The following is a 25,999-nucleotide window of genomic DNA, read 5'->3' as shown; positions in this document are numbered from 1 at the left end:
GCCTCCTATGGGGGAAGCAGCAGGCTGCACCCTGCCCCTGGGGGCGCGAGCCCAGGCGCGGAGAGCGCCTGCGCGGGGCGGGTTCTCGGAATCCTCCCTCTGCCGGCGCAGGCCGCCATTTTGGCGTTGGCTCTGGGGACAGGCGCCCGTAGGATAAAGCGCGAGGCAGCGTTTTTCGCTTCCTCACTGCGGAGTTGTCGCAGCCGCCGCCCCTGGCTAGCGCCCTGGGCCTGGCTGTGTCCGTCGCCGCTCTGCGCGCCCGCGGGCCCCGCTGCCGGCCGGAGAGCGAGGCGGGAAGCATGTCCCGCACGCCCCGCCGCTGAGAGAAGCAGGGGCCCGACCGCCGCTCCCGCCCCACCCGGCTGCTCGCTGGGTCTCCGCCTGGCCGGTCACAGGATTCCTTTCCCGGCAGTTCTCCCGCCCGGGCTGCCCATCGCTTGGTTTTCCCCGGCCAGGCCTCTCTCCCGTCGGGTCTGTCCGGCCGGGCCTTCGGGCTCCCCCGCCCGTTGCCATGTCCTCGGCCGCTCGCTTCGACTCGTCGGACCGCTCCAGCTGGTACGTGGGCCCGCTCTCGCGGGCGGAGGCGCAGACGCGGCTGCAGGGGCAGCGGCACGGCATGTTCCTGGTGCGGGACTCGTCCACCTGCCCGGGGGACTACGTGCTGTCGGTGTCCGAGAACTCGCGGGTCTCCCACTACATCATCAACTCGCTGCCCAGCCGCCGCTTCAAGATCGGCGACCAGGAGTTCGAGCACTTGTCGGCGCTGCTGGAGTTCTACAAGATCCACTACCTGGACACCACCACCCTCATCGAGCCCGCGCCCAGGTACGTGCCGCCTTCGGCGAGCTCTCGCCCGGGGACCGTATCGATGTAGTTTCATGGGCAGCCCTAATGCTCGTGTAGCCACATCGCCTTGGGAGCGCTCGTGCAAAGGCGCTGGGCCCCCTTCACCTTCGTGATTGCAATTGCCTTGAGTGAGGGAGTGGTCTTATGTTATATCCAGCCTGTTCTCCAGCTGTACTTAGGTGCCATCCCTCTGCTTGTCTGTGCAGTTGGGGACTGTGCTTCCCTGCCTCAGATCCAGCAGAGGTGGTACTCTCTGAAGTTTGTGCTTGGGTCCATATTCCTTCTTACTCCTGTGACTCGTGCTGATGTGAATGAAAACAGACTTGTATAACTCCTTAGAAACCGTGCACAGATTCAGTTGGACTATGGTGTACTCATTGATTTTAGTCTTCATTAGTATCTAGGATAGCATTTCCTAAACACTTAAAAGCTGAGACCCTCCCCCCTTCCCTTCAATAAAATAAAATATGCATTCCCTGTTAGTTCCACTATCTGATGTTAAAGACCTACCCATTTTAATGTATCTTACATGCCTCATACTTTGGGAAATGTTGTTATAAAATATGAACTAAAGAAATGAATCACTCTGCAGCCAGCTCACGCTTTGTCCTCTATCCAGCACGGGACCCTACTTGCCTGTGTCACTTAACTGGATTAGAAAATGATTGATGGAACTTGTTCTTTATTCTTCATTTATAAAGTCTTTCTCAGCACCCTGGTTTGGTTTCTTTGGAATCGTGCATAAACAGCTACTATTAAATGCAAAATACTATTATATGAAAATAAAATAAAAATACTAGAAAGTGAAACAAAATGATATTTAAAATCCAGACTTAGCTCACTTGATTTATTTAGGCAGTTTAAAGTCTCCCTGTTAGAGACACCAGTCTTTATAAAGAACTTTTTCAGCTAAACTGATTCTTAATTTTAAATTTAGCTCCAAACTTAGTTTTGCATTTGATGACTAAGGGTCAAATAGGCTTGTCAAAAAATTTTACTGAGTAGAAAAACTTAAGCTGTCATGAAAAGCTTCCAGATAAAATTTTTAAGAAGTGGAATAGTTTTGCCAGGGACCTGATGGAAACAGCATCACTTGGTATTTTTAAAACTAAATGCTAGAAAATGTTCAGTAGTGATGATCATACTTTGGCAGGAAAGACAGCTGCTCAGTAATTGACAGGTGTTCTTACCCATTTGCAGGAGCAGTTGAGCAGGACTGCCTGGTATCTCATACTGTCAATCAATGAAGAGTTGTGGCTCATTGCAGATATTCCTTCACAGTCCTTTTGCTTATCTTAATTCTTCTCCACTTGGATGTTGCATTGCTTTCCTAGAAGTTAAGCCTCTATTCTCAGTCATGTGCTTTAGTGATTTAATTTGGTTTCTTTACCCATTTGAGGCCTTGGTGCAATCTAACTTGATCCCAGGCAAACCTGCTCATTTGCCATCTCTTTATGGGCCTTGAGCGTATAGGTATGATTCAGTTCAATGAACATACTCAATATGCAGGCAAAACTATAAAAATCAATTGGAATTCTGCTAGTATAAAGAATGCAGAATTGTGCCTAAATTAACTCAAACTGACATGCTTCCTAGCAGTAGTTGTAATACTACAAATGGGATTGATCAGGAAGAGGAAGTTTTGCTTATAGCATATTATCTAAATTGTTACCCTAATTAAGCCTTCATGTTAAAAATTGACAGTAGTAGAAATTTCAGTGACATGATGGTAGGGTCTAAAAGTTTTTTCTTTAAAGAGATGATGGAGTGGAAACTAATTTTTATCAGCTGCAGCATTTCTCAAATTATGTGTTCTTGTAATATGCTAGAATATGGGCAGGACCCAGGTAGCAGTGTGACTAGCCAGTTGCATGGTCTTGGAAGTATGTGATGATGATTTTTCCCTCCTTGTAAATTCATTGATACAATTTGTTTCAGTCGAATATCTTATTCCAGGTTTCTTGTGTTTTGAAGATGCTATTCATCCTTTTTTTGGTAAATGAATAATGTAAAAAACTGTTTGTTGCATACTTAGTGATCAGCTCAACCCTCATCTGAAAAATACTTAATGTAGAGGAGCATTTTTGCATTTAAGAGCTAACAATTATATTCACTTAAGTGAACAGTTTATTCTTAGCTGTTTATTGGTTACTTGTGCTTTGAATCAGATGCAAATTTTTACTGCAATTGCAAGTGTACCTGGGCTCTTGCTCTTGACTATATGCTTTCTGAGAATATTGTATTTTTTTGTTCTTTCTGACTTCAGTAGAAGTTCATTTTAAACCGGTATTGTTCCATATGTTTTTTCCTGAATAGCTTGTTAAATTGATGAGTAATCTTGTCAAAGCCATAACATTCTGAAAAAAAGTAACAAGTTTATCAGTAAACTTGTTCTTTATTCTGTGTACGGTATTTTACAGCACTTTCCCCACTGTTGGTATAACAGCAATGCAGCTGCAATAGTGGAAGCATTAATATAGACTGGTCATAGAAGTTCTTATCATTGTGGGTTAGCCAACATGGTAAATCTATTTCTGGCTTACATTAGTGCTTCCCCTGTTACTACGACAGTTGGTGCACCAGCACTAGATCAATGATGGGCAAAATGCTAATGCAAAAGAAATACTAGCATTGGCTGCGGTGAGGTGTGATTGTGAAGTGTTCTCAGACTGTGAAAGTATAGTAATTTTAGTATACTTTTCTATTTTTTTAAGGAATGGGACAACTGCTGAGTGCCAAAATAAAGTGTGTGTATGTGTTATACAGATTATTTTTTTCTGTGAAGAAATCACTGTTCTAGGCTACTCGGAGCTTATTTTTAAATACAATTTTCTTGCTGTTTCTGAAGTACTAAGGCAGTGGTTCTCAAACTTTTTTGTGCTGGTGACCCCTTTCACATAGCAAGCCTCTGTGTGCGACCCCCCCCCCCTTAAATTTAAAACCCTTCTTTACATATTTAACACCATTATAAATGCTGGAGCCAAAATGGGGTTTGGGGTGGAGGCTGACAGCTCGCAAACCTTCCCCCCCCATGTAATAACCTCATGATCCCAGTGAGGTGTCCCGACCCTCAGTTTGAGCACCCCTGTACTGAGGAGTGAAGCTAGGGCAGTTGAAGCAACAGTTATGCCTTGGGTTGTGTTCTGCTGCAAAGGCATTGGAAACACTCTGCTACTTTTCTTTGTATTTTTGGTCCTCCTTCCTCCTGAATAACTCCGCTGTCTGCCTCTGCTCATCTCTTTCCCATGCAGTAACAGTACAAAACTGACATGATTCTTGACTGTTTCAGTGCTGCATACAGGGTTCGGCATAATAGCAATAATCTGAAGAGGCTTTTTAATTTCACTCAGATAAGAAAAGTTCTAAAGCAGCAGTTAGAAAGGCAGGATTGGAGTCTGCAACCATATGCACTAGAAACTTTTTTCATTTTAAATAAGAACTTAAATTCTGTAGAAACTGACACTAGATCACCATACTTGCCCAGGGAAGCTGCCACCTTGTCATGGAGGACTGGATTTTTCAAACCTTGCACTATAGGATTCTTGAATGCATAAAAAGAGGAATGCATGCTGAAGTCTTAAGTTTGCTTTTTTTGTAAGGACAATTTATCTAGAGTTACCCAGCAAATTAAGACTATTTTACAGTGGGTTTTAATTCCGTTTAATCCTACACCATTTTATCTCTGGGTAATCACATCCACAAACACAAGTTCAGCTACCATTTTTATACTGATGACTGACAGATCTATCTCTCTACTCCAGACACGTCACCTTTTGTCCAAACTAAAATCTTGTCCTGTCTTTCTGACACCTCATGGATGTCCAGCTGCCAGTTCAAGCTAAAAGTGGTTAAAACAGAGCTCTTGATCTTTTCTCCCAAACTCTTCCTTTTGCTTCTTTTCTTGATAACTGTGAATAACCTATGAAGGCCTATGACCTGGGTGTCATCTTCAACTCTGACTTCTCTGGGTCCTCACATACCGACTATATCTAAATCTTGCATATTCTTTCTACATAACATCTCTAAGATACAACCTTCCTATCTATCCACACAACTAAAACTCTCTTCCAGGTTCTCATTATCTTGCATCTCGATTACTGCAATATCCTTTTCTCTGTCCCTGATAAATGCAATCTTGCTCTGCTCATAGCCATTCAGAATGCTGCCATAAATTAATTTTTCACATCTGTCTCTTTGACCATGTCATCCTCTTTTTGTATTCCTCCACTGGCTTCCCTTTCTATCTTAGGACAAATGTCAGCTGCTTGTATTCACTTTCAAGGCCCTTCACAGTCGATCTCTACCATGCCTATCCTCTCTCATTCAATATCAAGTTGTGTATGCCTACCTCTATCCTGCGATGCGAGCCTCCACTACCTACTTGTTAAATTTTCAAACAAATGCCTTTGTGCTTTCTCCCATGCTGCCGCTTCTGTGAAACTACCTCATTATTCAGATCTCCTTTGCTGTGATGCCTATGAAAAACTTGACAATATCCATCTGTTGTCTCTTCTCTTATGCTTAGATTGTAAGCCTTTGTAGCAGGGCATGTCTTTTTGTGCTGTGTTTGTATAGTGCGTAGCACAATGTCTAGGACTTCTAGATGCTAAGGTAATTCAAATAATAAAGAAGTACCTTGCTGTATTGAATTAGTAAGATAAAATATGCATCCTTCACACATTTTTCTCCACCCTCCATGAACAAATTTATAACTTTTTTTAAATGAGTTCAGAGACTACACAGTATAGTCTTTAGCTTATTGTTTAGTTAGAGACTTCAAGTAAGCACTAGTTGTACTAAATACCAGTTTGATAGCATTTTGAAGCAATCTTGTGACAGCTGAATTTCTTAGTATCTCCTTAATGTTAATGAATACTCTACTGCAGGGGTCGGCAACCTATGGCACGCGTGCCAATTTTTAATGGCATGCTGGGGCCTGCCGGGACCCTAGTGTGTCATTAAAAATCCTGCTGACACAGCAAGCTGCAGGGTGGGCTGGAGCGCTGGGCGGAGCGCAGCAAGCTGCTGGCCCTTCCCCTCCTTCTCCATGAGCCATGCCGCTGCGTACAGCGCTTGGGGGGCTGGGGCTGTGTGCTCCCGCGGGGCAGCATTTGGCTCCATGGGGAGGGAAAGAAACTCTCCGCTCATCCGGAGCCCCGCTGCCTCGCGCAGCCCCTCAGGGCTCCGGATCAGCGGGAAACCTCATGGTAAGGGGTCTGGGTCCGGGGGGGGGGGAGGGAGGGAGTGGATAAGGGGTGGGGGCAGTCAGGGGATAGGGAGCAGGATGGGTTGGGGGGGGATGGGATCCCGGGGGTGTGTGGTTAGGGGCAGGGGTTGGGGATGGATAGGGGTTAGGGGACAGGGAGCAAGGAGGGTCCTGGGGAAGCAGTTAGGGATGGGGGGGGGTCTCTGGAGGGGATGGTCAAGAGACAAGAAGCTGGGGGAGTTGGGAGTTTAGGGGGGCTGTCAGGAGGTAGGGGTATGGAGAGGGGTTGGGCGAGCAGGGGGGCATTGTATGGGTCGAGAGTTCTGGGGGTCCTGTCAGGGGACGGGGAGTGGTTAGATAGGCATGGGAGTCAAGGGGTTTCTGTCTGGGTGTGGGGGTGTGGATAAGGATTGGGGCACTCAGGGGACAGGTAGAGGGTAGGGTCCTAGGGGGGCAGTCAGGGTACAAGGGGCAGGGAGGCTTAGATAGGGGAGTGGGGTCCCCGGAGGGGGTAGTCTGGACACGAAGCAAGGAGGTTTGGGAGTTCTGGGGGGGGCAGTCACCCAGCCCTGAGCCCTGACCCCCCCATACACACACCCAGCCCTCTGCCCTGAGCCCTGTACCACCCAGCCCTCTGCTAACTCCTTTCCCCCCCCCCGCATGACCCCAGCCCTGACTCTGGCACCCCCACACATACTCAGCCCCCCTTCCCTGACATCTGCATCCCCCTCTCATGTGCCTAGCTCTCTGCCCTGACTCTTGCACCCCCCACATCTCCAGTCCCGCCCCACCCACATCCCCATCCCCCCACACATCCCCATCCCCACCCTGAGCACCAAACGGGAGCTCCTGCACCCCCCACTCACATTCCCACCTGCACCCCTCACACTAAATGGGAGCTGCCCAGGTAAGTGCCCCAACCCTGAGCTCCCTCCCTCATTCTAGCTCCTGGCCAGACCCTTCACCCCGGCCATGTGCTCGGTCCACTCCCACCCTCAGCTCAGTGCAGAGAGAGGAAGAGAATGGGCCCGAACCAGAGAGAAGGTAGGTACCCATTGTATGTGGGCAGAGCCGGGACCCTAGACTGGCAGCAGGCTGAGCGGGTCCGGCAGCTGGGATCCCGGCTGGCAGGAGCCGACGAATGGAACCCCTGAGCGGCAGTGGACTGAGCCGCTCTGCCAGTCTGGGGTTCTGGCTGCCAGACCCTTCCCAGCTGGGGTCGTGGCCACAGGCCCCATTCAGCCCACTGCTGGCCTAGATGAACAGAACCCCAGACCAGCAGTGGGCTGAGTGGGCCGGCGGCGTAAGATCAACATTTTAATTTAATTTTAAATAAAGCTTCTTAAACATTTTGAAAACCTTGTTTATTTTTACAATACAACACTAGTTTAGTGTTATATTATAGACTTGTAGAGAGAGACCTTCTAAAAAACATTAAAATGTATTACCGGCACGCAAAACCTTAAATTAGAGTGAATAAATGAAGACTCGGCACACCACTTCTGAATGGTTGCCGACCCCTGTTCTACTGTAAGAAATGATAGAGTAAATTGTTACCCAGTATACAGAGCCAGGTAAATCTCTATTATTAAAAGTGGTGTGTGGTTTTTTGTGTTTGTTTTTAAATACTCAGGTATCCAAGTCCATCAATGGGATCTGGATCAGCCCCTACCATTCCCACTGCAGAAGAAAATTTGGAGTATGTTCGGACTCTCTATGACTTTCTTGGGAATGATGCTGAAGATCTGCCATTTAAAAAGGGAGAGATATTGGTAATTGTAGAGAAGCCTGAAGACCAGTGGTGGAGTGCCAGAAACAAAGATGGTCGTGTTGGAATGATTCCTGTTCCTTATGTAGAGAAGCTGGTCAGATCGTCCCCTCATGGGAAACATGGGAACAGGAATTCTAACAGCTATGGTATTCCAGAACCTGCCCATGCTTATGCTCAACCTCAGACCACAAGTCCCCTTCCCTCTGTATCCAGTACACCTGGAGCAGTGATCAACCCTCTGCCATCAACACAGAATGGACCAGTCTATGCCAAAGCTATTCAAAAAAGAGTACCATGTGCTTATGACAAGACGGCCTTGGCATTAGAGGTAAGATTTTTCTTAAGTTCAGTCTCTAATTTAATAAAATAAGAGCACAATTTAGTTGAAATGGTGGCAACCTGATTATGTAATTCATTTGAGTCATTCATTTGTGTGGCTGGCTTGAGTAGATCGAGCTTTGCCTGACTCTAACTCCAAGTAACTGAGAGAACAAGGTCTTTCTTCATCCATAACAGCTCTATAAAAATAATTGCTTCACCCATACCACTTCCCTTTAGAAAGGGACTAGAGCACATATAAAAGATGTACCTAATTCAGACTATTCCTTTCTTTTCTTTTTCCATAATATGAATTGTTTACTAGGTTTTGTTTGTAAGAATAAGGGGATGGACATACCCTGCCCTGGAAACATGTGGGTCCATCACCTCTGTCAGTGGCAAAAGAAATGATAATCTGACTGGCTTGGCTATTCTGCTGCACTTGAACTATGGATGTTGTTCATTTGAGCTTTGGTTTGCAGGGGGAATCCTGGAGGACCACACTGGTAGTCCTGGTTGGGAGAACTAGTTATAGCATCCTCCATGGATAATTAATAGTGTCAGGTGTATGTGGGTGGTGGACAGTATGCCTCATATGCTTATTCCCTGCTCATATCTTTATATTACATCTGTTCATTGCTACTGGACTAGCCCAGCTATATAATTAGTGTTCTGTGCTTGAATTTCCATTGGCCTGTATGGTGTTTCTGTAATTCTCGGTATGGCCTTTGGTCATATTCTAACTGAATCTTTACTTCCTGGATGAATTAGTTTGGTTCTGGGATATGTGAACTTTAGGCTTTGTCTGCATTGGGGATTTGCCCTGATTACAACCACTGGTGTAGCTGCATCAGTGCAGAGTCCTAGTATAGATAGCAGTTTTGCCTATTTGCACTCATGAAAAATAATGGTGCTTGAAACTGATGTAAGTTCCATCAGTTAAAATCATGGCTTATAATAGCTTACCCTGTCTCTAATACAAGTTTGCATCTGTACAGCTACGTTAGTAACTGGGCACTGAGGGCTGTCAGGGTAGACAAGGAGTAAAATTCCTAAAACATCTTAATCCCATTGACTTTAAATAATACTTAACTTCCTAAGTGCCTGAATCACTTTTAAAAATGGAATATATGCTCCTACATCACTTGAGCACATTTGAAAATTTTACTCATGATCTAAATTAAAATTTTAAGATGCAAGGCAATAGTGTAGCCCCTTTAAGATTCTTGTGTTGGAACCCTAATGTGTTCCTGTATCTTAACAAACAAAAACTTCCTAGTTGCAACATCTATTGCTGCTTTTCCAGAGCTCAACACTAGAACTATGTTGGGGATGGTGTGTTGAACAAATGACTTATGGCTATGCTTTGTAGCCCCTAAATAGAGTTTGGGGACTCATGTTTAAGCATGATTATAGCTAAACTAGTTTAGTTTAGAAAACTGAAAAGGTACAAACCATGTTAGATGTGTTTTAGACATGGTTCTAACACAATTTGGTGGTATCAATGCTGGCTGGCTACACCACATTTTCTGAAGTTAAACATAGTTCCCATTCTTGAGTGACATCCCATGTGAATGAAGCTGAAAAACATATCCACTAAATGTTGCTGGAAGCAGTGGATTGTGACAGAATGCAGTGCTGAATGAAGTGCTGTTCAGCTATGGCTCACTTGTCAGCAGGGAGCGGGGAGGTAAGGGAGAAAATGCAAGAAAGAGAGCAAGCAAAGATACTATGTATGCCTTCTTAGGTAAGTAAACTTTTTATTAAGTATTGCTCTCCATAAGGAGGCTCTTCTGAACCTTCATGCTTCAAAAACATGTCAGAAGCTAAGGCTGTTAAAGCAGATGCCTAATGTCTACAGACCCAGCAATTTTATATACCTTTTAAAATAATGTTGTCTAACAATTTTCCTAGCTTTTATTCATGTCTCTCCTGCATAAAATGACACTGTCAGGGTCAAAAATTGGACTTTAATGGGGGGGGACACTCAAAAATTCTTGGTGCACCCTTGTGGGGGACCAAAGATTAAAATGCACCAAAAGATTTTACTCTGGGAGTGGGGGAAGCCATTGGCCCACTGTTTGCAAGAAGCCGTAATTAACGTATTTGTGCAAATAATATAGGCATCAATTTTTGAATGCTATTTTCAATATAGTTGCATCCTGATGAGCTATTCATGCTTCTGAAACCAAGCTGGGAGGCATAGTTTGGGGTGGGAAGAGCATGCTATGGAAGCTCGAAAAGGAGGGGTGGGGAGAACCTGCTTATGGGCAAAACTGGTTGGAGCAATAACTTGCACAAATATTCTTTGAATTTTCTATTCTATAACTCTAGTTATGTGGTCACTTCAGACTCTCACCACTGCTCCTGTGGAATTAATTGCCTCAGACCAATATAGGGAGTTGGATTGTTAACCTCCAGATATCTGGAGTCTGATCAAGAAGGAGGTCTTTTCTTCCTTTGCATGCTTTCATTGTTTCTGCCTTGTCAGTTCTTTGGGAAGGGAGATGTCTTTCTGCCCAATCATCAGTTTTAGCTAAGAATTGTTATTGGGGGGTCACATGGTGTCTTCTCCTTGGGAACCTCTGAAATAAAGTTAGGAGGGGCTGCTCAACTTCTGTTCATAGTCACAATGGCTGCAGCTCTTCAATACATCTACATACAGAATCTCAGCAGCTCCTATACTATCTTTTCCAGTGTTTCCTGATATACTTGCCAAAGAATTCTTTTGTGGTCTTATTCTACTTCCCTAGGACCTAAGTGGACCTCTGAATCACTGACCAAACATGTAGGGCCTTGAAAGGGCAGAGGCTTATTATCAATAAACTAAATAATAGTCCCTGTAAGGTTATAGTTTAATGCAATAGTAGTCTATAGGCAGCCCGCAGGCCAGGTCCTGACTGCCAGATACTTTTAACTTTTAAACACACCCGTGGATAAATAAAATAAATAATAACTGGAGATATACCAATCTCCTAGAACTGGAAGGGACCTTAAAAGGTCATCGAGTCCAGTCCCCTGCCTTCACTAGCAGGACCAAGTACTGATTTTTGCACCAGATCCCTAAGTGGCCCCCTCAAGGATTGAACTTGTAACCCTGGGTTTAGCAGGCCAGTGCTAAAAACCACTGAGCTGTCCCTCCCCCCTGGATTTTGTGGGAGAACTATGCATAGAGCCCAAACTTTATTATCTTCAATCTTAAGTTTTAGCCAAAAAAATTCCTCCTCCTCTCCTCTTCTCCCCCTCCTCCCCCTTCAGAAGCTCTGGTGGAAGGAATTTGGAGGTAGGGGACATCCTGCACTTGGCAGGACTGAAGTGCTGCACCTAAATTTTAGGTATATTTTCTCCTTCCACCTTTTCTTTTGGGGGAAATTAGAAGGGAATACCACAGACTTCAAAAACTCCACAGGAGTCCTGACAGTTGAATGGAGTTATTGGTTCCACAAGAGCAAAGATTGCTGCTAACACTTTCACTACAATATTGAGTGGAGTCTACCTTAGGTTTCCCAATATTGAGGATTTTATGGCTTTCTAATAGTTGTCTTTATAAGATCATGTAAATTTAATCAGGACTTGAAAAACTTACTTGATACCTGCTAGTCTGAGGACTAAGCCCTCTGACTGTGCCAAAATACATCAGTACTCAAAGCAGTGCTCCCTCCTACCCAGTCTCCTGTTGGTTGAGTGTCTCCATTGCTTTGGTCTTTCCTGACTGAATTCTCTGCCACCAAGCTAATGGTACCAAATACTCTTGTTGGATCAGTTAGTGCTAGGTCGCCCCTTAAATAAAATATATGCTATCAACCACACTCAGAGCTGATGTTTCCATTTCCTGAACTGGACAGACCTCAGCCCACCATGGATATGAAGCTGCTGCTTAAGAAATAAGGAGGTCTTTACCTATCATGTCAGAAGAGGGCTCTTGAGTTTGCGCTGGTCCTCCTGCAACCCAGGTAGAAAGCTCTTTTTGCGTATTAGGGTGAGGACCTGCTAACCTGGCAGAGTCCCGTAGTGGTGGTGGGATAGCCTAATACAGTGACCTCTGTGAGTGGCAGCTACCCTTTGGGTACTAACAAAATCCTCCCACCCAACAGGGTCCTCCAAAGTAGTAGTAGCCCCACTGTACCAGTAGCATCAGCCAGAACTCTTTGCTGTGGTAATGTCATAATTCTGAAGAGAGACATTGCTGCATTGGTTAACATTGTTTACATTAGGAAGATTATCTTTGCAATCCTAAGAGTTAGTTCCCTGTACGTGTTTTTTTGTTTGTTTTTTTTAACAAAATCTTAAATTTTGCAGAACTTGATGGCATTTGCCTAGGAAAGATTCCTGTTCACTGTGGAGGGCAGCTTTTCAAGTCCTACTTTATAACCAGATAAAAGTGGCTTACTTCATTTTTCAGCTGGCATTTGATTGCAAATGTATAGCTGTGGAAAAGTTTTGAGTATGTCATTGAAGTATTTGTTTCACCAAAATAGGTATCTGTTGACCTTAATTATATACCTGACTTCTAGACTCTCTCGGGTGTGTTACAATTAGGTTACAAAGAAAACAATTAAGGAAAATTGAGGCACAAGTAGGACAAAATGTGCCAGTAGTTAGATTCCCCTGATGATGTACGAACTGTGAGTGGCAAAAATTAGGCTACTTTTCTCATTAATGTTTCAGCGTTTATATGGCAATGATAAATTTCCTTTGTGCAAGAAAATAGTGCAAGTAAAGGTATTTAAAATGCATATTTTAAACATCACATCTACAACATTTGTTTACCTAATACTTGAAGCTACACACATAAGTTCCAAGTGTTTATTTTGAGACTTTACCACCAGGACAAGTCCAACTGACATCATATATTAATCATAGGAATCCTGGCACCAATTTTTTTTTGATCCAGTCTCCATATTAGATGAGGTGTATGAAGTCCTCACTTCAGGGCCTTTGTCAAAGCTGTTGGCTTACTGCTAGAGCTTTTTCTGGATGAGATTTTTAATCTAGCTCTCTTGGAGTTTCTTCATTTTTCCCTCCTTGATGTAGGTGTGCTGGAGACACTGGTTGAAATTCTGTGCTGTGCCTCAGAAGAGATGGGGAAATCTAAGGGGTCTTTAAGCCAAACCTTTGCACCTACCATTCCAAGGCAGTCTGTCCCCAGCTGTCTGTATACCACAGCAATTCTGCAGTCTCCATATGGGGATTGCAAAGAGATCCTTGGAAGATAGCCTTACGGTGTCTTCCTTAGTCCCTGCATTGGGGGAATCCTGTTCCTGCAGGATGTAGTTTTTAGGCCCCTTGTATGCCAATTTGGCCTCCTTATGTGGTGTAAAGAGGCTTAAATGAATGACAGTCTTGCCCCCTGGTTTGAGGGGTTAGATTCTTTGGCCTGGACATCTCATTTTTCTGCTGTCCCTTAACTTTGGCACCCAATGTAACATGAAAATATTTGCATAATTTCCCTACTGTTGACTCCTTTAATCTCCAAATGATATCTTTCCTTTCCTCCCTCCTGCTGCCCCAGTGACCTAGCATGACTGCCACTGCTATGTAGTACCAGCTTCTTCCTTCTGTGTAGCTGGACTTTGCTGCTGATTGTACCTCTTTTCACTGCAGCAGTTTAGCCCCAGCCACTGTTTTCCTGGTTCAGTTGGACCTCAGATACTCTTCTCAACCCCACATTGTGTCTGTCTGATTTTGAATGGGTAGCCGAATCTTCATTGTCCATTCAGTATTGTATGTCACCAGTGATTCTGCCAGCAAAAATATCAGTTGTGAGGTAGACACCTGTCTGTTAGCAACTGGAATGAGATTACCAACTCCAGATAGATTCCAAACAGCCATTTGATTATTTCTGACTGCTATTCACCTAATCAACTACTAGTGAAGCACTGATTTACAGTTACGATTTGCATCTCCTGTGTTCCATGGTCAATCTTGTCCTCAAATGCACATCACTTGTGTCTTCAGTAAATTGTTAATGAGTAGCTGTAAAATTCACTTGGATGCAATCTTTTGTCTATAAATAAAATGACATGCACCAAACTTCTTCTTCTTCTTTTTATGATGCATGACTCAGTTCCAAATGGAAGACAGAGATATGGAAGAGGCTAGAGTTCATGAGTAACACTTTGACTAGCGTACTCCAAAAGCTATATTTCCTGGGGCTTTGAATTCATGATGTAACTGGAACATAATTAAAAATACATTCCAATTTTATCATTGGGTGGGGACTAAATGGCTGCACCTCTAAAGAATTACTCATTTCAAGAGTCTAATATTTTACTCCTCCCTCCAAAGATACTAACATGCTTTGCAAATGAAGTTAGCCTCAAAACATCTTGGAGATAACTAAGCATTGCCCTTTTTTTATGAATTGAGATAATGAGGTCTTGCAGTTGAACTGTCAAGTTTATTCAGAAGAGCATAGGAACATCTTAAACACCTCTATAATTTGCCATTATTGACCTTTATTTTTCCACAAATATTTTGTCTTAAATTATTTTCAGTATGCTGACTAATCAGAGATAGGAAATAGTTGATTCATAAATTCTCAAACAAAATATACAACTCCTCAAGCTAAAATACAACCCACACTGTCTTGACATTGACAGTATTAACATGTCTGCTCAAAATCTTGTTTCAGCATCCTTTTCATAAAATCTTAAGGAAACTGCTTTGCTTTTGTAGATATAGTGTGAGAGGTTGTTCACAAGCTTCCAATTAAAGAAAACTCAGCTGACCAATTATAATTGTTAAACACCTTATTTAGAATTATGTGGTGAGTTCTGGTGCATCGCTTGTACATCCACTCTTTTAAAGCCTTGTCTTTCTCAGTGCTGCTCAGCAGAAATGTATTCAAGAGCAGGAAACTTTCATGTTTTGCTAGGAAACTTGTGGCCACTAGAATTTTTTGTTAAAAGCTATTCCTTGGAGTAAATCCATGTTAAATTAACTTTGGTGTAGAGCATGTGTTTGGAAAATTTAAGGTGAACTAGCAGTATTATATTTTACACACTAAGTGCTCCTCTACTAAGCAGCCCTTTATTTCAAGATAGCAGAAATAAAATCAGATTTAGAATGTTAATAAAATATATTTTTGAAGTCAGACAAAGTGATAAAGGTAATTCGGTGGTGTGGCGTTCTTCTGTATTGTATATGGGTAAATATTCTGGGAGATTGGTAAAATGGATTCACTTTGCTGCCAGTGCTCAAATTTGGTTGACTGTTTTCTTGTTGTGAGGAGTTTTACTACTTCATGGATAAGATTCACCTGCTTCAAGTTGAATTGGTTGGTTTTAGGGAATGGGGGGCAAATGCAACATCTCACATGATTTTAACCACTGAAGTGTTGGTAATCTATGATGCAGTTTGGGTCCAGAATATGCATTTTAGAACTATGCCGTGACAGGTTATTTAAATCTAGCACCATGCCATTAGGTCCTTTTATTTATGTAGATTGTCAGCACCTTCCTAAACATACATTTTAGGCCAGTACTTTAGTAGTAGTTTCCTGGTACTGAGTGTGACAAATTTGTCTCTAATCTTCCTTTTGGGAAAAAGTCACCAGGGGCGGGGAGAGAATAGTTTATCGAGAGTGTTGTCACTGTTCAGTTAGTATATGTATTTGTTATGGTGGTGCCTTCCTTCTATAGAGGGCTAAAAACCAGCAAAACTCCAGCTAAAAGGTTAAGGCCTTGGCTCCACTGGCGCTTTACAGTGCTGCAACTTTCTCACTCAGGGGTGTGAAAAACACACATCCTTGAGCACAGCAAGTTACAGCACTGCAAAGCGCCAGTGTAAACAGTGCCCCTAGGGAGGTGGAGTACCTGCAGCGCTGGCGCTGCGACCATGCTCACACTCCAAAGCGCTGCTGCGGGAGCGTTCCTGCGGCAGTGCTTTGGAGTTTGGAGTGTAGCCAAGCCCTGAACTGTTATGATAAGCATTAGGCTTACCAGTTGACCCTGACTTCTGCTGTGCCAGGCCCCTGCAGCTACCTTGATTAACCGATTAAACTATATAATTTTAATCAGTTAATTTTTAACTGATAGTTACATCCCTAGCTTCTGCTGCATATAACTTTTTGTTCCATAATATGTACTGGTTTCTAGCTCAATTCTAGAAGCAATTAAAATGGGGCTGGTGGTTGTCAGTAAAGCCATATATGGTTTAAATCTTATTGTGTCCCACTAGTTGGATAGCACTTAGGACTGATAGTTGATCAATCAGCCAAAGTTAAAACACCTTGAAGGTGGAGACAGGAGTTTCTTAGTAAAAATCTGGAATTCTTCAATTTTCTTCCCAGCTGGTAGGGATTTGACCTTCAGGGCAGGCAGTAATGCATCTCTGTCTGAAAAAGCTTATGTGAGGGTGAGGGTAGGTCTCTCTTCTGTGGAGAGTAGGAGAACCTTGATCCCTAAACGGTTAGTCTAGTCTGATATGGTTTTGTTGTCTAATGTTCTAAATGTTGTACACATGCTTGGAGCACAATAAATTCAGTCTGATAAATCAGAGAAACACACGAAGGTGGAAATGAAGTATAACAGCAAATTGCTTTCAACTGACTTGGAGAAAATTTGAACAGAGCAGAAATAGGAAATGCTTCACTAGTCTCCAGCCACTGTACTCTTGAGTCCCAATGATTGCTGGAAACATTCAGCAGCTAACTACTGTTACCTGAAACTCTGTTTAAACAAAGTCACTATTGAATGTACAATTGCATTTCTCCCAATGATATTTGTTTTAAAGTAAGTAACATTTTGAAGAAAAACGAGGAGTCTTGTGGAACCTTAAAGACTAAAATTTATTAAGAGCATAAAGTTTTGTGGCTATGACACTTCAGATGTATGGAGTGAAAATTACAGTAGGCAAGCATAAATATACAGCACAAGAAAAGATGAATTCCTCTGTGGGGAGGGGGGAGTGTCAATGATTCAATCAGGGTGGATGTGTCCCATTCCCAAAAAAGTGTAAGTGTCAGAGCAAAAATTACTTGTTGTGCTAAGGATGTCAGTTCCATCAGGGTGGATGGCCCATACTCAACAGCTGATAGATTTTGAAAGGTTAGCTATTTTAAGCTGTGTTCTTGAGTCTCTTGTGGTATATTATGATATTTCCCCTTGGAAGCAGCAGGGAGGGGTTGAAAAACTTTACATTTTTATGTACAGGATAAAGCTTACTTACAGATCTATGTAAAGAGCAGTTTAGTTTTTTTTTAAGTTACTTCTAAAGAACAGTCAGCATTTACTTGTCCCTCTTTGTGGCTTCTGTTGCAGTCTGAAAATCAAACTGTGTACCATGTTCATAATGGCTGCAAGGAGATTGCTGCTGTAGGTAGCTTAAATTATACTTTAAGCAAGGCTCCTTTAATAAAAGTTTAAAGGGAGAGTGTCAGCCACATATAGCCTTTCAAGTAATTTATACAAATAATATGCCTAGTAGTCTTATTCAAAGAGTTGTAAATAGTCCATTTAAATAACTGGCTTGAGAGCATCTGGCACTAATTGAACCTTCTGTGAAAAATACTTGGGAATTTTCTTTATATGCGACATTTGGTTGAAAAGAGATAAAAGTTTTTGACTTGAGAGCTGCAACAGCAATATGTACTGGCATAAACATGCAGTGTTACACAAAACTGTAAAAACAATGTCCTTGCTGCAGTTTAAAGATCCTCTTTAAATTAGATAAACCAGTTTTAAACATTAAAACCATTTTAGGTAACTAGGTCTAATAACACAGTTTGTCCCCAGTTAGACTATTTAGAACAGAATAGGCTAGAACCGGATTTTTTTACTAACTGAGGGCCAAATACAATTTACTTAGTGATTTTGCTAATACTTTAAACTGTGCATTTCAGTGTATTACAAATGCCACATTTACTAAGTACTTGTTAAAAAATACTAAATACCAAGGGGAAGCTGTGTACCTGGTGATCACCCTTTATAACATCTAGCTGCTGTTTCTTCATTGGATAGGCAGGTGACACTTAACATCTGGAAAACTTTGTCCCCATAGCATGGTAGAGGGTGGTGGTCTCTGCCATTCCACACTAAACTAGTAAGAATTGTCTACATTTTGCTTTACAATTTTTTTAAGTTTTCAACCAGCTATATAGAGCTAGTCAGTTTAAAAAAAAACAACTCCAAACCTATTAAAAACTTACAAGGTTTAAGTTAGAAAATTTGAAGTGTTTTACTGTTTTTTCAGGCAGCTCAAATTTGCACCTTGTTCATTCTCTACTCCTTGCAAAATTATTTTTGGTTTCCAATCCTTGTGTTTGCCTCTGCTGGTTGCTTTCCCATGTAGCAGCAGAGTTAAATTAACTGGATTCTTGTCCATTTCATGGCTGCTGATGTGTTGAAAAGCAAAATGGAAAACCGACAACTTTTTTGTTTGGGAGAGCTATAAGCAGCAGAAGCAAACGCTAAATGTGTCTGCAGAATTAATTAGGAAGACAGCACCAGTTAAAATTTTGAAAAATGTTGATCATAACAGAAGCTTTTCTTTAAAATGAAAGCTTTAATTCTGACAAATAATTGTTATTGGCTCTGATGCTTACTCAGGAAGGTGATGAATTCTCCATAGGTGAGCGGATACGTTTGTCCAAACCTTATTCTGGAAAACTTGAGACTGGATTCAGTATAGCAACATAAGGAAAAGCCAGCATGTGTCACTACTGAAGCGTATAAGCTGCTGCTAAAATGTTACATTAAGAGAAATGTTAAAGTAAGCATCTGCTGCAGTTCCCATATTGATGCAATGTAATCATGAACTGAACAGGAAGGTGGGGACTAAAGTTTGAGAACTACTGGAACAGGAGACTGTTCTGAAGTATTTAAAACATTAGGAATATTTCGAAGAATATTAGCCAACTTAGTTTGATGCTAGTTGGTAGTAGAGATGCTGGGTATTCTGCTTCATGCACTGCTCTTGAAGCTATAGGTAGTATACGTTTTTGGAAAAATAAGGGATATCTTGCCATCAGTGGGGCTGTACTAGCTTCCAGCTTGTTTAGCATTAAGTTCCTTAGTTCTTAATTTTCATTATGAAAGGGGAAGGGAAGGAATTGTCTTGACAGTGCTCCTGCTCTTTAACAAATAGCAATGATGGAAACAGTGAAAAAAAGCTAGAATCTTTATTCTAGCTCTTATAAAAGAATGAGTTTCAAATATATTCTCTCTTGAAGAATAGGAAATGTAGCACTGATTTAGAAAACTCTAGCTTTCTATATGACTACTGTATCCCTTCAAGCAATTAAAATAATTTGACCATACAATCAATTATGATTTTTCCTGTAACTCTGAAATTCAACCTTGTTTAACAGCACTGACCTAGTTAAAGTTGGAACCTTTAATAGTATGAATACTACATTCCTTTGAAATATAGAGATCACATTTCATTAATACTATGCTAGTTTTAAAGAGGTATAACCATACATGTAAGCTAAATATACTGTTGCACAACTAAAGTAAACAAACTGCACACTCTCCCAGGGGAAAGACTGATAAGAACACATTGTTGTTCCTATATAATTGTTAATTTGCCCCATGAGTAAATCATCAAAAATGAAATGTTTTTTAGTTAGCTGCAAAAATGATGGAGGGGGAACTGCGTACATAAATATCAAACCTTACAAAAACTTGGTTATGAGAGAATAATTTACTTTGAAATTAATCTAAGCTATTTTTCTCTGATCTTTTAATGCAATATTCTTTCTCCCCAGTTTCATTGTATATCTTTATGCTAGCACCTGTAGTCTTGTAATGTAGTAACTTTTTTTTTTTAATTATGCAGGTTGGAGACATTGTGAAGGTTACAAGGATGAATATAAATGGTCAGTGGGAAGGTGAAGTCAATGGCAGAAAAGGGCTCTTCCCTTTCACGCACGTCAAAATAATTGACCCTCAAAATCCAGATGAAAATGAGTGATTCCTGTTGCCCAGCTTACACTGCTGCTTCATTTTTCTGGCTACGATAAGCATCGTTTGAGGTGGGGATGATGACTGTTAATGGCACATTGCTAGCATTGTCCATTTTTCTCGCTTGCTGCAGTTTGATGGTTCTTTTTATACACATTTGGAATGCACACAACTGAAATCATGTGCTGACCATACCATAATTGCATCATCCAAACTGTAGTATCACTTCTAGAACTATTCTGGCCCTTTAGCTGGAGAAGACTGAAATCATACAGGCAGATAGTAAATAGGAGCAAGAAAATAATCTTTCCCATTTGAGGCTTTCAGGAACAGAATGTTGTGGCTTATTCATTAGGAGGAGAGTTCTAATCCTGAGATCAAATATGAAACTTTTGGATCACTGTCCAAACAGAACAACAAAAAAACTGCAATTTTGTGGCTGAGGAAGGGAAGAGCTGAATTTGAGAGAAAATCTGCCTAAGATAGTCAAAACAAGTCTCCCTATAGAGAATTGGATCTCTTGTGCATTTTGAGCAGCTATTTTAACAAGGCTGTTTTTGTGATACAACTCTAAGCTTGCTCTTGACTTAGAAATAAAGTTTGTGTGATGAAAGTAAATACCCATTGAAGTGAAGACCTTTATAAGAAAACGATAATTGACATTGTAAATGGTAGCTCATTCTGTGATATACATAAAACCAATTCTGCAGACTATTGAATGCAAATGTAAAGGTTGCTGGATGATTTGCAAGCACTAGAACTGTAGAAACAACCTTTAAAAGGGAAACACTTAAGCCTGGTTTACACACAAACTTTTGTACTGGTATAGCTCTTAGGGAGGAGTATAGAGTTTTTTAAACAGTTTTTACTAGTACAACCTGGTTTCAGGGAGGGGATAGAGAGATAAAGGTGCCTTATACTGACATAACTTATCAGTATAATTGCATCTACACCAGGGGGTTGTACCACTTTAAACCTTTATAGGTAAACTGGCTCCTCTACACAAGTTGCTCTAACTCCATGACTTCTGCCTGCCTCTTTTTAAATGAATTTAAAAGATGAATTGAAAAATTGTAATAAAATACATGTGAAAATTATTAGCTTTTTTTTTTAACCGGGGGAGGGGGCTCTGTTTATAATCTTCCCTACAGAAGCTGACAACTAAGTAGCAGAAGGGATGTACTTTAGGTATTAAGGATGCCTTCAAGCTTAGCAAAAGATGCAGAAATCCAAACTTTGCTTTCACCATTTAGAGGAACTTACATGAAACATGTACACTTAAGTGTACAAAGTTCAGACATAAGATGGGGGGGAAAAATATTTAAGGATGTTGGGCTGTTCAGCCCTAAGCACATGTTGCTCTGAACTCTGTATTGAAGTGCCTTGAAATTCTTGGAGAGAAGGCACTGAAGCATGCGAAAATCCATTTTGCAGCCATAGTTCATTTTTAGAAAAGCATCTCAGCTTACCTGTTATTCTGTAGTGCTCATCAAATGGCTAACAGTCTGGAGAAACTCTTCTTAAAGCATTTTACTGCCAACCAAAACTTACTGTGAAAGAGAATAGCATTGACTAAAAGTGTGTGGTGCTGTAGGATTACCTGACTGTGGGCAATAACTGTCCTTTGCAATGCAAACAGTTATGCAGCTCTAGAAAGTGAGTGTCCCTGTTAATCTGTGTGTCTGGACCCTACTGTAAGTTATTACAAAGCTCATACTACTGAAAGTTACTTTTGTACTTAAACTGCACTAAACTCAGTCTGCCATAAGGATCTCTTATTTTGACCCTGGCCTAGCTGTTGACAGCTGTCATCAGTGTATGGTTTTTTATTTTAAAATCCATAAACATAAGTAATTTTCTGAATTAATCAAAAAAGTATTTTCTTACACTCTCCCTCATTGGATATACTATGTACCTGGAACATCGTAAGCACTGTCCTAGGTTAAACTAATCTGTTGATTTCCCCCAAAGCAGCAAACCATCTGTCTGCAAAAATCTCAGCCCATGTCAATACAAGAAAGCACAGCATTACATGGTGGTTTCTAAAGCAAAGAAGAATACCTAAAAAGTGTGAACCTAGTTTTGGACCACTTAAATGGCTCCCTGTGTCTAATACTAAACACCACCTCTTACTAAAATGTATCACATTGAACAGTCTAACTTGATTGTAAACTTGCATCAAAATGTCTTAAGTATTTTATATAGACTGCATTTGATCAGTTTGTGTTTCTCCTTCAAAGATTTGTTTCTTGCAGTGCTGCCTGTTGCTTTAGAACACCTCTTCAAAAATTCCTTGATAAATAATGGTCAGTATAGCTGTTCTTTGGGAGTATAAAATATACTTGCTTCAATCTATGCAGTATTAGGTGGCTCATGTTCCACATTTTTATGTAGGTGTCTGGGTTTCAAACTAGCAATTCTGTCAGTTGTCAAAACCATTAATCATGAAAGGTTTACTATTTGTCTCTTCCTCTGGTGTGTGTATATATATTGAAGGCTCTGATTAGAACAATTTTCATTTTAACTGGTCAGTGTCCATCACTGGATAAGCACTAACTCAATTCATAATTGTTTACAAATCAGGCAAGAATAAAGGGAATATCCTTTTTGGGTGGGGGCTCTGAACATTTTTGTAAAGGGGAAAAATGCATTCTTTGTGCCATTTCATGTGCCTGTAATCTAACTTTTTATATTGTATTAACATCCTGGGAATGAGTGGGCTTTTTGTGTATGGTAAAGTTTTCAAGCATCTCCAACTATCTGCAATTGAAAAATTAAGACCTGCCTAAGACAGCCTTTTGGGACCAGTAGAAGTGTTCCTGTATAGTTGTCATTTTCTGTTTACTTGTATTAAATGAAATTTTTTGCAGTGGGAAGGTGGCCTTCTATTTGAGACAGTCTTCACTGTGTAAACATTAACAGTATGTAATTTAAAGACCATGAACTTCAGGCAATAATAAGCAAGCTTTTAAAGTTTATTTTGGGGATCATAGCTTGTTTTATTTTTTGTGCTGTAAAATTAACAGTATTAAATGAATTATATTCTTAGAATACATGGAGTGTCTCTTTTTAAGACTAGTGCCTTTTTATTTTCTTACTCTACTTATTTCATAGTACTGGTCCCATATCAAGCCAGTGTTGTTAGTGCCCTGTTTGTACAGTCTAAATAAAAACAAACTTGTAACATTCTGTAGTCTGTACAGCTTTCTCCAATATTATTAGAGGTTTTATTCTGCCATTACTTATCACATGCTGAAGTTTTCCAAGATCACTGGTGTAACTTGCAAGAAAGGGTCCAAGTATATTTAAACTATTGCCCCTGGCAGATGTGAGAAACAACTGTTCATTGGCTTTTTTTTCCCCACCTTCCCAACTGCTTGGTGAAGAAGGCTGATCTGAGCATTGCATTCATCTGTAGACATGCTAGGCTAATTTTACATTGCATTTTTAGTATTACTGCAGTATAAGATTAGCCTAATTCCTGTCCAACTCTTGATTTAAAAAAACACTAGATATTACTGCAGAGAACATAACAGTAAAGTGTTCAGTTTACTATGCATGGACTAAGATATGGTCTACACTAACACTTGGGAAACTCTGGCAGGCAGCTTGCCAAGGTAAGCCCCCTAGCAGGCCAGGCTGATTTGTTTACCTGCTGTGTCTGCAGGTTTGGACAATCATAGCTCCCACTGGCCACAGGATGTGCTGGCTGCTGCTTCCCACCACCCCCATTGGCCTGAAGCAGTGAACCATGGCTGACAGGAGCCATGATCAAGCAAACCTGCAGATGCAGCAAGTAAACAAACTGGTCTGGCCCACCAAGGGGCTTACCCTGGTGAGCTGCGTGCCAAAGGTTGCTGATCCCTGGTCTATACCCACATTTCATTCATCTAAAATAGTATTTCCTGGGTAGATCAGGTCTAAATTATATATCAGCCTTGAAAAGGGGAATAGTTAGCTTATGGGCACTAATCGAAAAAGCATGTCTAAGGAGTTCTTTACTTCAAGATGAGTATGTATAACAAACATGCATGCTTCTGCAGCCACTTTTAAAACAGAGCCCAAAGGATCAGATGGTTGGGCTTTGAGTAACTGATCCCAAATGAGAACAGGAGTTCAAGTATAAAATCTAATATGAAAAAACACTAAAATGGAGTTTTCGTATCACCATTTTGGGAGTAGGAAATCCTAAGGCACATGAATTTTTTTTTCGTGAGGGGAGAATAGCTGAGAGAGACAGTATTCACTCTGTTTTATACTCTACCCCCCAGTAGGCTGTTGTAAGGGAGAGATTTAAGGAATAACTATTCTGGCCAAATCTAACAAGAAGCTAGAGATGGTTCTACCTCAGTAGAGAGCATAAAGGAAAATAAGCACATTTAACATCACTCACCATAACCTTCTCTCCTTGGATCTCTGCTTTTAAGGTATCAAGATGTCAATAGTCACATAAGGGCCAGTTCAAATTTTTTGTCCATGGGTGAGTGTTCCCCATACAAGCAGCCTTCCTTAAACCTAGTAGAGGATGTGCTGAAAACTGTTTTATGCTGTGTACATCAATAGTTAGACCCGGTTACACTTTTTTTTAAACTTGCCACCATATGCATATATTGCAACAATTACTTAGGGGGGCATCTTCAGCAGTCAAAGGCAAGAAGTGTGTGTAGTATTTGGACAGACAATCCATATCATACACAGGTGGAGGCTTTCTTCAGTTTTTGAAGAACAGCCAGTCCAGGTTGTAATTACCTTTTAGTTAGCTGATGCAGGGGATAGGTTTACCTTTGTCCTCCAGCTGCAGCTGAAATGCAGTGAGTATCTTAGCTTTGGATCCGTATGCTTTAACAAAATTCCATGGATGATTGCATAAAAACATGTCAGTCTCATCTTATTCCTGGACAAGCTCTCATTTTTTGTAATAAAAAAGTCTAAAATTGAATAAAGTGATTATAGTAGGATTACCTCTAACCTAAACTGTACCATGAAGTAGGGGGAAGATATAGTAGCAGCTCTGAGAACATTTGTTTCAGAGATGTGTTTAGCTTTAGCTGCTGGGTGGCACATGGGAGGGGAATAATAATGTAGTCCCATTGTATGATAATAGGAACACAACAGCTACCAAAAAGCTAGATGTTAAAAGTCAGCAAGTCAGGTAACTTGTATCCACAAGTTTTAAAAGAGCTGGACCATTAATGATGATAGGCTTTGGAACACTGGAAGTTCCAGAAGACTGAAAGAAAGCTAATGTGCCAACATTTAAGAAGGGCAACTAGGACTACCTGCATAATTATAAGCCTGTTAGCCTGACCTAGGTCTTGGGCAACATATTAGGATCACCAATATAACGCTCTATTCATGAAGATTTAAAGGAGAGTAATAAAATTATCAATTAACACAGGTTTATGGAAAACATGTCAAACTAACAGGTTTGATTAACTACTTTGTGCAAGGCATTTGTACTTGGAACCATGCAACATTTAAGAAACTAGACTGATCCAAAACACCACGCAGTTACTCAATGGATTAAAGTGGCTGACAGATTTCATAATGCAGTTGTAACCAGAAACCATCATCAAGTAGGTGTGTTTCTAGTAAGGTCCCATAGACATTGGTTCTGGGCTCTATGCTATTAAATATTTTTATCCATGACATGGAGAGAAAAAAATCCCCTCTCAAAGTTTTCAGATTACAAAAAGATTGGGAGATGCTTGTAAATAACGAAGAGAATGGGTCACTGCTACCAAGTGATCCAGATGATGGGCACAAGCAAATGTATTTTAATATGGGCAAATATAAATGTAGAGGTGTAAGAAAATTCAGTCATATTTGCAAGATGGGTGACTATCTAGGGAAGCAGTGACTCAAACAGAACATGAGCTCCCAGTGCAGTGTTACAGCTTTTAAAGGGCTAATACAATTGTTGAATGCATAAACATCAATCAATCACGTAGG

At 41.2% G+C, this 25,999-nt stretch overlaps 1 protein-coding gene across 1 annotated transcript; it reads left to right on the top strand.

Moving 5' to 3' along the window:
* Positions 1-108: 108 nt before the first annotated feature.
* On the top strand, positions 109-23,234 carry CRKL (CRK like proto-oncogene, adaptor protein). The gene is made up of 3 exons (XM_030582675.1): positions 109-825; positions 7,686-8,151; positions 19,923-23,234. The coding sequence occupies exons 1-3, from the start codon at positions 512-514 to the stop codon at positions 20,055-20,057; spliced, it is 915 nt and encodes a 304-aa protein (XP_030438535.1). The 5' UTR covers positions 109-511; the 3' UTR covers positions 20,058-23,234.
* The last annotated feature ends 2,765 nt before the right edge of the window (positions 23,235-25,999 follow it).

This window comes from Gopherus evgoodei, chromosome 13 (genome assembly GCF_007399415.2).
Source record: "Gopherus evgoodei ecotype Sinaloan lineage chromosome 13, rGopEvg1_v1.p, whole genome shotgun sequence".
Classification (NCBI taxonomy): Eukaryota; Metazoa; Chordata; order Testudines; family Testudinidae; genus Gopherus; species Gopherus evgoodei.
Note: the sequence above shows the minus strand (reverse complement) of the source record. Positions and strands in the feature narration are given on the sequence as shown.

Excerpts from the sequence above, each read along its gene's own strand:
- CRKL (XM_030582675.1), top strand. The coding sequence starts at position 512 with ATGTCCTCGGCCGCTCGCTTCGACTCGTCGGACCGCTCCAGCTGGTAC. Across the intron at positions 826-7,685 it reads CTCATCGAGCCCGCGCCCAG|GTATCCAAGTCCATCAATGG; the intron begins GTACGTGCCGCC and ends TTAAATACTCAG. Across the intron at positions 8,152-19,922 it reads AGACGGCCTTGGCATTAGAG|GTTGGAGACATTGTGAAGGT; the intron begins GTAAGATTTTTC and ends TTAATTATGCAG.